Consider the following 10,995-nt stretch of genomic DNA (forward strand, 5'->3'; position numbering starts at 1 on the left):
GTTTATCCAATACGGGAAGGCTTGTAGAATGTTTTTATAGAATTCATTGTGTCGCATACTCGCTGTCATATCAGGATTGATTTTGAACAAATGCTTCAACTGAGTAGCTTCATGATCTGTCATTTTTGATGTGCCGGCTCTCCCCGATTTCTAGTTTTCTTTGACCGGTGATGCTGCAACTCGTGCCATCAATTAATTCCCAGTTCACTTCAAATATATTCGAACTATCGAAGCAAATTTTTTACCAATATAGGCTAATGTTAAAAAATATTGGCCAACCCGAAATATCTAAGATGACATTTTTTTTTTTTAAAAATTTACTTACAGCTATGAGTCCGACGGCAATCTTCCGCCTAATTGCATCGTAAAGTTTGGCGCGTAATTCTGACGGTGATATTTCCGTTCAATTGAAAAAACTGATGTCTCCAGAACAAGCCGCTAAGAGAAGTTCAATGTACTTTTTCCACTTCGTGAGATCTGAAAATTATGAATTAGGCAGTCAGTTCAGCACATAAGGATTGTTTATCTTGACAACTTGAGAAAAAATGAAATTTGTATTCTAGCGCCGATTGGTTTAAAAAAATGAGACCCGATAGCCGCACCCCTGCATTCTTTCTGACCAACGGTACTCGAATAAACTTCTACTATATATACTGACACACGCTGCAATGATTCTTTTTTTTTTTTGCTAATGTTGTAAGCAGGAAAGCAATGTCTGCACGAAAGGCGGCTTGATGAGAGAGATCTATGCTGCTCAAAGTTAGACAATGTGGAATTAGCTGATAGACATCAACAAATGTTTTGACAACACGATAAAACAATTTAACTCAATTTAATTTCGATGTTACTCTATACCAGGGCTTCACAACGTGGTCCAAGATTCCAACAAGATTACAGATAAAGTGCTGATTATATCAAATAAGTACATCGCATTAATAATGAGGTTGTTGCTTTCTTTTCATATGTTGTTGGATAAAATGAAATAAAGAGCACACGTTAGATTAGTTACTCGGATTAGTGATGAGCATGTATTTGAACGATAATGCTGAAATGCGGCTTCGCATTAGTGACTTGTCCTCATGGATCTCTATGCTTGTGAATAACAAGCAGCCACATGGTTCTCCCAGAAATTTTTGTTAGTCTTTCTACCAATAAATTTTGTTATAAAATTAAAAACTCAAATTACATTTTGGGTACTGGTATTAAGAAACCGGGCAGCATGGTGACAAAACCGCCGCGATTTATGCGAGTTGTCATGGGCTTTCGAATTCAAAAGGTAAATATCTAAATAAACATATCACAGCTGAAGTGTTTTGATCGATGTTTTGATTTGAACGAACAAATCAGGAAATGTGTTCGCTTATAGGCGGACCTATGGATCGTTTTGTTATTCCCTTTTTTCTATTTTTCGTGCTGTTGTCAAAAAAATCGCCTTCCTCTTACTGCTGAACCAGGTACTTCTAAACTTTCAACTAGTTCAACTAATTTGACCATTTTCGCTGCCAAATTTTTATATTGACTTTTTTAATATTACATGGTAATTATGAAAAAAGATCGGTATCAATATGTCATTATCGGAATATCGGTATCGTCGTTTTAAGTTGGTATCAGATCGGTATTGGCGACAAAAGTTGTATCTGTACATCTCTAGTCGCTAGAAAGCTATTACTTTTATTTTAAAAAGTTTTGTGGGATATATATATGTGTTTCGTTTTCCACTTTGAAGTTTTGTGTGATGACGGCATTAAAATCAGTAGTGGACGACATTAAAAATACACCGTGTGACGATTCCGCGGTTACATTTCAACTAGCATGTGACGAAGTCCGAATTCTTCAGACAGAAAGTCAAGACTCCAGATACTGTAGAAAATTTATATTACTTTGTTTTAGTCTTCGTTTTGCTTTATTTAGAAAATTAATCCTATTTTCAAGGGTACATTCGCCATGTATAATTCATAAAATTTTGTAAGATATACTCGCAGAAGTAAGTACTTGGGACTCAAAATTTTAAGAAAAGTTTCTCATTTAAATCGAACTCACTAATAACGAGTTTTTTCGTTTTAGAAAGTCATGCCGGAAATATAACAATAAAAAACAAGAACGGTTCGCTACTTATTGTGATTGAAGAGTTTTGAAAATTGTTTTGCCAATGTTCTATGCTAAGTTATCTATGTCAATAACAATTAATGTTATACTTTATCTTATAAAATTTTAAGCGTTAAATTTAAATGTTTTTTTCTTTGGCGTTACAAAGTTAAGAAGGTATTGGTATTTTTGAAGGCCGTGTTTAGTAGAATTCGAGATATCGAGATATTCTCATGGGAAACAGCTGTTGGTAACCGCAAATAACTCCCAAGACGTTTGATTAGAAGTTGTTGAAAGACGCTTGAAACAATATATATAACCGCACACAGATGTTTATCTGATAACGATTTATAACTAACATGTATGCAGTTGTTGATAAAACTACAAGCCGGTAGGCGCCCAGGATCTCCGCTGATAATTTAGGTTAGGCCCTCACTCAAACAACCGGTTGTCATCAATTGAAACTTGAGGATCTCTCACGGCGGCGCGATTCAGTCAGTGAGCGGGTTGTCAAAAAGGCCAGTTCATTTCAAGCGCTGCGCGTTTTGTAGACATACTCGCGTTTCTGATATAAGTGATTGAAAAAAATAATGTTCACTAAAATTCCTAAGGCTTCTCCAGTTTATGAAGTATCGATACAAAAGACGACTTGTTGGAAAGAGTAATTTTCCGTGCGGAAAGTGGCATTCTTTGAATTAGGAGCGAACATTTAATACATTTTTTGCAAGGCCACGAGATTCTAAATTCGTGGTAAAAAGTATTTTGACTTGAATCCGGATACTTTGAAAAAATCGGGGTTTAAAATTCGAACGTGTTATTGCGCAAAGGGCCCATACCAATACCGGGGAAGTTAATTTTTAAAATGTCGTAGCAGAACCGCCACGCTCAATCCTTAGTTTTAGTGACGTTTCACACAGAACTTCAAACTGAAAAACGAATTCCATAGAACCCAAGAAAATAAAACAAAAACAACTATGAAAAAGAAGAATACTAACAACAACATGATAACAAAACGAACTATAAGTCCACTTTATGTCGATTTTTGAAATAAAAAGAGTAGTTTTCTTCTAACGACTACAACAATTTTTATTCACTGAAATTTCAGAGCAATTGGTACAGCAATTAATTAGAAAAGCGATTTTTCAAAACAATAACAATAAAAAGAAAAATACAACTTAACAAAATGATGCATAGGTGTTTAATTAATAACATTCGCCTAAAAGCATGAACGTTCCCCAAACAGAGGCCAAAGACAGGCATGTCCAAATCACTCCCATTGAAGCGATTTAAGACCGGTCCACGCTCGACTTCAGATTACCAGTTTCATTTCTCGTTAATTTTACAATTATTGGCGATACACTGCTAGTAAATATTATTTTCATAGCTATACCTCATTTAAAACACTAACTCATTACAACCAGTTTACATTATGGCGTTAATATATATTATAATACTTTCCACATACTTAAACATGACATAGGATAGGATAGGATTTACATATTTATCCCGGGGGAGAGGAAAGCCGATAAGACGGCTTATCCATATGGCGAACCACGACCTCTCGTCCGGTTACCATTCCAAGTCGGGTATGGGATTAGTTATATTGTTTTGTTTTCGGGAGCATGGACTTGACATAAGAATACAATGTATAAAATATATAAATTCAACACATCACCGAAGTCCATTTATCCGATGTTAAATTGTGAAATATATCCGTTTTTAAAATATACAAGTCCAATTCCATATTGACTGACTAAAAGCAGCCTAGGTATTTTCGTCTAGAGTGCCGAGCGAGAATGTCTCCACCACACCCAGGAATGGCTAAGTTATACTTTTACTCCTGAGAAAAAGTTTGCTAACGTTTGAACTGGTTTCCGGTGCCTTTTTGGGAATTACGTAATAAGAAACTGTTGCGCCATATTCAGACACACAACTCAATGACTTGCAGAATGACTCCCTAAAACAGGAAACTCCTGCAGTCGCTCGTTGCATAGACTAATAAAAGCTACATAATTCGTGATTTGAATGGTCGGAAACGTTTGCACATTGCAATTATCGTTTGCAGTGCATCTGTGCTAATTTTACCTTGCCTTACTTGAGTTCACTTGGACGTTATATAGCTCTAATTGTGGCGCTCCAGAAGTATGTGTACCAATATGAAGGTAACTAATTTTGTTCGCCTACTTTACATCAATTTGTGTAAAAGGACTGAAATCTATCCCGAAATCGTAATAGAACTAAAATAAGAAAAATCGAAATAAAAGTATGGTCTAACCCTAACCTGGTGCACATACTACGGAAGTACCGTAATTGTAGCCATTTCTGCTTTGTTGTTAATTAAAACATGTTCTCAAACAGTCGAGATTTCTACTATTTCGAACTTGGTTTCTACGATTGGCCCACTAATCTGCAGAAATATTGGTCACGATGCTTGTGTATTTGCACAATTTGAATTTGGCAGCATAAAAAATCAAGCCAGCTATCTAGGACTGTAGAGAAAATTTTTCACAAATGTACGAAAGCAATCGACTCCATCTACACAGGACCATTATTGTTTGCAGAACAAAATCTGTGCTAAATTTTTTTCCCATTAACTCCAGTTCACTTGAACGTTAAATAGCTGTAGTTTTAGCTATTTCTGCTTCTTAGAATATTTTCTCAGACAATCGTGCTTTGTTCTTTTCTTGTTTTGTTAAAAATTGTGTGTGCTGTTAAGAACTTCGATTTTTATTTAGAACTCAAATTATTTCATTGGAAAATAGTTTTTTTTTTTTGCTCGCCAAGATACACCTCATAGGTATGTATATACTGTATGTTTGTCCTTTCTCAGAAGCAAGAAAAACACTAATTCAATATCATCACATATTCCATTTGTATTTATAGCTGCTTTACAATGATGATATTATTAAATTTAATTCCTATGTCCATGGATTTTAAAAAAGTGAATAAAATATTTGGAGTATTTTAGAATGTATTCGGAATTCCAGATTCGAAAATTTTTTTCTGAACGTTTTCAAAATAGTCAAGTATTCGGTTATGGCCATTCCCTACGACTGGTATTAAAATTATCCACGAAGGTACGAAAGCAGTCGACCCCCATCTACACAGGACCAGTGTTGTCAATCTTTATATTCTTATTTTACCCACATTTTTATTCCATTTTTCATTTCATTTGTTATCTTTTGCATTTCAATTTTTTATTTCTTTTTTTTTGCTTTGTTTTTGCTTAATTAATATTTTATTTTTAGTTTTCTATTTCTCTTTTCTCTTTTTTAAATTTTTTATCTCGCGACAACGATGGGCCACCATAGTGATTGATTTGTTACATTAACTTCCCTCGTCGACTACAAGAATAATGATGTATACACAATGGTATTTATGTGGTATTGCGAAGATTTTTCAATAAATTTTGATCTTCAACAATAGCGATCCCCGCGGTCGACAGCGTCAATTCGGTGATTTCCATGCCAATTGGTACGAATAATATTGCTATATAACCATAAATATTGCCCCGAGCTGCGCTTGTTTTGCATTGCCACTTTTGTCAAGCGCGTGCGGATATGGAACGGTATTTTCTCCGTCTGATATTTCTCGTTGTAATTGTGCAAGGAACGTTTTCGCAAGAGTGCCAAGTTCTAACGGAATGTGAAGATAGCGTACAATGGAAAACTTGGCCTACCTCATCCGATATGGGAAGGCCCGGAAAAAGAGTGAGCATTTATTACTATATGAGCAATTTGTATTAGAGTACTTTAAACAAATTTGAAAACAGGAAAATTTTCAATTAAAAAACAATGAATTATTATAGGAGGGAAAACTTCTAGCATTGCTTTAATATATACGTTTCTTTTGTTTGTACAAGTATAATACTAGCTATGTTACTTTCAAGCGTTTATAATCGTACACAATTCAATTCAATCTATCGTTGATTACGAAAACTGGTATCCGAACCGTTTCAGAGTAGAAACGATGGTAATTTTGACAATTTTTATTTTAAATTTCAAGTAGGCTGCTTTTAAATTCAATAACACTGTTATAGGACTCAAATAGCCAAATTCTTGCATATATTCAAATAAATGTCAAAACAAAAATTATTTTATTTAATACTAGTACTAGACGTAAATGTGATTTAAACCTATTTGCGAAGGTTTCTCTCAAACCGGAAACCATTGTGTTGAATTGCTTAATTTTGAATCCATTTGTCGCAATTTGTGGGCATAAAAAAACTTGTTTTGAACTTTCTTGAAAGAAATTTCCCATGAACATTTGCCAACGCACATTGGAAAAACAAATTCTTGGGTCGACGTATTTTGATTCGAATACCAACATCAGAATTTATGTTGGACTTTTTTAAACATGTGTATAGTCGATTATTTAATTTATAAATATGTCAAATAAAAATATATATATATTCTCTAGTCTCTTTGAATCGGATTATAGTCCGCTTCTAAAATTCCAGCCGCTCATAATCTCTTGGCTACAACGTTGAAGATCAATTATGCAAGCAATATTGACGCTGCATAAATGCTATAAAATTGTTTCACAAATTCGATTATGCTAAACACTATCTACCTCCTTACAAGGGAGGTGTAGACAGTTTTTTGAGGGGACGTTTATCTAATGGCAAATATAAATCTTTGTTAAAATTGATGTTGCCCGCCTTATTTTGGATATTTACATTTCTTTATTTTGGATATTGGTGTTCCATTCAAGTATTTTCAATGTGGAATAAAACATACTTTACTACATACAAGACAACACACAACATCACTATCTGTTTGCGGCTCATTGTAAACTAGTTATTTTTTAGGCAGGGCGCGAGACTTGACGAATTCTAAAAAGGGGGCGCGGCTTAAAAAGTTTGAGAACCACTGATATGATTATGGCAGTCGTTTGATTCCGACCTCTGGTGCGATTGCTACACGTAACGATCATTGCAATTCTAATATCTTATATATCACAGGGTGCTTTGGGGCCCAAAGGACAAAAAGGTGAACAAGGATTAGGTGTTAACATGGAAGAATTCAAAGCTCAACTGAAGGAGGATAATGACGGTTAGATCAAGTCAGAATTTCTCATTTATATTTATACCGTGCAAGAGTGAATCCGACAAGGCGATTTAGTAATTTAGCTGAAAAAAAGCTAAATAATTTGTACTTCCAGATAAATTCGACTTGGATTGCTCAGAAGTCAGGTGATACCCTCTGAAAAAATTTGATATGCTTCATAATTAAAAATTAAATTTTTGATCCCCCAAAATAAAATTCGAGGTGTGACAACACACTTTAATTCCTAACTTTATTATAATTGCATTTTAATATCCCTGAAAGTGGCGTATCAGCGCAGGTCGTCAGTCAAGTACATTACACGTTTTTTAAACAACTCTTGTGGCAAAATCTCTACCACACCCTAAATTTGTAAACAAAACCCTCAAATTGGAATTCCGGAAAGCATGCTGATCCCGACCGACTGATGTTCCGCGGAACACGCGTGAACCACGAAGTTTTTCATGTGTTCAGCGTCAAATTATTTTTTAATTTTTCTGATTGGCATAAAATATTTCATGCTATAAAATGATAAAATTGTGAATCAAAGATTACTTATTTGGCGTTAAGAAGAGTCTGTTGCGTGTTAATGAAAATCAACTGTGCGCATACTCTTTTGCGTATTTATGGCATAATAACAGAACTTTATTTGTCAGTAATCGGCATTTTCTTAACTCGTACCGCACGCTGTAACATTATATATCCGTTTCGTTATATTCTGAAATCGGAAATCGGTTTAAAAGGTTGAAACTTACTGACTTGCTGGTGCGTGTGTGTTATAAATTTCTAGAGATTGATTCATTTTATTTTAATTCAGGTCCAATTCTTCATTTTTATACCAAAACTATTACATGGGAAAGTGGAAAATCATTTTGCCATGTACTTGGGAAAAGATTGTGCTCTTCACAAGAATTGTGTGTCGACAAAAATGGAGGAAAACAATTAGTAGTCGACGTCATCCCAGGCGATAATTGGGTTCCTATCATTGATAAAAACAACGAGTGGCTAGAGGCTGGAGATTATTTGAGTATGTATTTGCTTATTTTGTGTAGTGACGCGGTTGATGTTAGACCACAAGAATATTCGATTTCGATAGCGACATTTCACTATCAAATGATTTGTTTCAGATCCATTGAATGCAGATTTTTAAGTTTTTAAATACTGGAAACCGCAGTGATTTACCATCCTGATTTACCAGTCTCGATCCTCGATGCACCGAAGAAGAATATAAATTGACGGCTTTCGTAACTTTTACAGCCCTGATTTTGTTTTCAAAAGTGAAAGAGTATTCGATTCATTTCTATCATTATTCATCTTGACGACAACATGATTGACAATGCGTACTGTCTCTACCCTAACATTTTTATATAATTTCTTTTACTTTCTTTCGCAAAAAGGATTCACCTAATCATTTTCATAAGCCATATTTATACTTGTCTTGGAAACGAACCCGTTTTGCGCTTTTGTGTGACAGTTCTACGCTTTTAAAATTACATCTTCCATTTTCATTTAGAGCGATCTTGCCTTTTGCATCAGCGCGATTTTGGTAGTGCGCCATCGTGGGGAATATCCGCTGCAGCTCATGCACACAAAGGATTTGTCTTCTGCTGTCCTCGTAGTCACGAAGTAGACCAAGTCGATCCAGGTAGTTGTTGAGGTATTTTATGCAAGTGAAAACAAACGTTGTCGTCTGTCAAACAACAGCATATAATACAATACTCTCAAAGTATGTGAACCAAGATGGCGGGCACCGGAACGTAGTATGTGTACCAGGTTAGGGTTAGGCCATAATTTCAGGAACAAATACTACGGGAGTCACTTGGATAGTCCCCGAACTAGCAATAGAACTAAAATAAGGAAAACTGGAATAAAACCATTGCCCAACCCTAACCTGATAGACATACTATGTTTCCGTGTCCGCCATCTCGGTTCACATTCTTCTGGAGTACCGAAAAAAAATAATCTTTTCTCAAAAATATGTAAATACAATTTGATTTTTGTCTTTTAAATCAGTGAAATTTTACACAGTATTTGTTACTCTGAACCAAGAGCGTAGCGATCACAGTTTTGTGTCGTTGGTTTTATACAGAATATAATTTCTTCATCAAATTTTGTTCATTCTGTTGCTCTTCTAAAGACTATCTATTAATAAATTTACAGGAATGAAATATCAATACATCGGAAAAGCAGCGACCTATGAAACTTCAAAACAACATTGCTCAGAGCAGGGAAGAAGATTATGTTATTCTTCAGAGGTCTGTCAGAAGAACGTACCAGTTTTTGGTGTTATCAACGGAGATATGTGGGTGGCAGTTCAAGATAGAACAAACGAATGGATAGAGATTGGAGATTCCAGTGGTAAGGATGCTCATTTTAACAAGAGAAAAAACTCAAATATGTGGACACGAATGTCCAATTACCGTAGTGCCGGTAGCCCACGCGACTCTTATTGAAACGTGTCTGAGCAAGGAGTACGCAAAATCAAAACCAGCCTCGAGGTAGGCGGTCACGCTTGGCGGTATAAAAATGGTGTTCCACGAATAAAAATAGAAAAGCGAAATTTTTGATATCAGATCTCTTAGGATTCATAGAAAATTTGAGATCAATTAAAAAAATCGACAATACCAATCTTCAACCTTTGATAATTTTAGAGCACTTTGTCCAGTAGTTAAAAATAAAAGCAACAAATAGAAAAGTACGAACGACGAGAACAACAACATAATAACATACAGTGGCAGATTAGATATCATACAACCATTATTGTAGTTATTAGACACGAGCTGTACTATGGATTGTTTTTTTTATCATGTTGTCGTTCTTGTTGTTAGTATTTTTTTTCTTGTTGTTGTGAAAAGCGATATTATCACATCTGAGCTGCCATTGTATGTTATTTCATTCAAAAGTGCTTTGTATTTAACATGAAACATATTCTGAAATGGTGATAAAGCAAGAAAATGATCAATATACGATAGGATTACACATATTTCAAATGCTTGATTGGAGTAAAACTGCTGGCTTTTCAACGCATTTGTCAACCTTATTCAGTTGAAATATATATACATATATATATATCGGGCCTTGAGCATGATATAACGAGTTCCTTGTATATGTATTTTTAGGTCGGACTTGCTGGATTCACGGAGTTCGTCATGGTACTGCAACGTGGGGAACCCGAACCGACGGATCTTTAGTCGAACATGTTGGATATGTTTTATGTTGCCAAAATTCTGATTAAATATCTGTAACCATTTTTGAATTGCTTTTTATCACCTTTGGAACTGAAAGTTCTTAACTTGAAAGATATTTCAAAATACAATTTTCAATTACAATATGCTTGTTTATGACAGTTTAAATAATACTTTTTCGACAAAGAGCAAAACCATGCAAAAATGAGAATTTTATTTATAAATAAAACCCAATTCTAGTGTTAATCACGCTCTGTCACATCATATTCGAGTAATGGTTGAGAAGAATTCTAATATAGTCTGACAGATGAGGGGCCTTTTGGATCTAACCTTATTTTCAGACATGAAGTTTTTTTTATTTGTGATCATTCATCTGGGGCCCTTGCGTGAATAAAGAGTACTATTTCAAAATACCCGCTATTGTTGCAATTAACAATACAAGCCTGCTAATGCAGTCGGCAGTGGTTCAAGTGGATTGATAATGCTATCACGAGAACACGAATGAGAAAATTGCGACATGTTATAGTATATCCCTATGAAAGCATGTAATTCATGTTTATGTTCCATGCCAATGCTTTTCAAACTACCAAAGACTCTAAACACTTTTGCTTCTTCGCGAAAACGGGTTTAAATTTTATGATTTCATTAATATTCTCGACAATGAATGATATACGGGGGGT

General features: G+C 34.9%; 1 protein-coding gene across 1 annotated transcript; it reads left to right on the forward strand.

Annotated features, from left to right (window-relative positions):
* The first annotated feature begins 5,589 nt into the window (after window positions 1-5,589).
* On the forward strand, window positions 5,590-10,459 carry LOC120339527 (uncharacterized). Its single transcript, XM_039407674.2, has 6 exons — window positions 5,590-5,795; window positions 7,049-7,139; window positions 7,948-8,157; window positions 8,644-8,775; window positions 9,291-9,488; window positions 10,250-10,459. The coding sequence occupies exons 1-6, from the start codon at window positions 5,646-5,648 to the stop codon at window positions 10,363-10,365; spliced, it is 897 nt and encodes a 298-aa protein (XP_039263608.2). The 5' UTR covers window positions 5,590-5,645; the 3' UTR covers window positions 10,366-10,459.
* Window positions 10,460-10,995: the final 536 nt, after the last annotated feature.

Source organism: Styela clava, chromosome 9 (assembly GCF_964204865.1).
Source record: "Styela clava chromosome 9, kaStyClav1.hap1.2, whole genome shotgun sequence".
NCBI lineage: Eukaryota > Metazoa > Chordata > Ascidiacea > Stolidobranchia > Styelidae > Styela > Styela clava.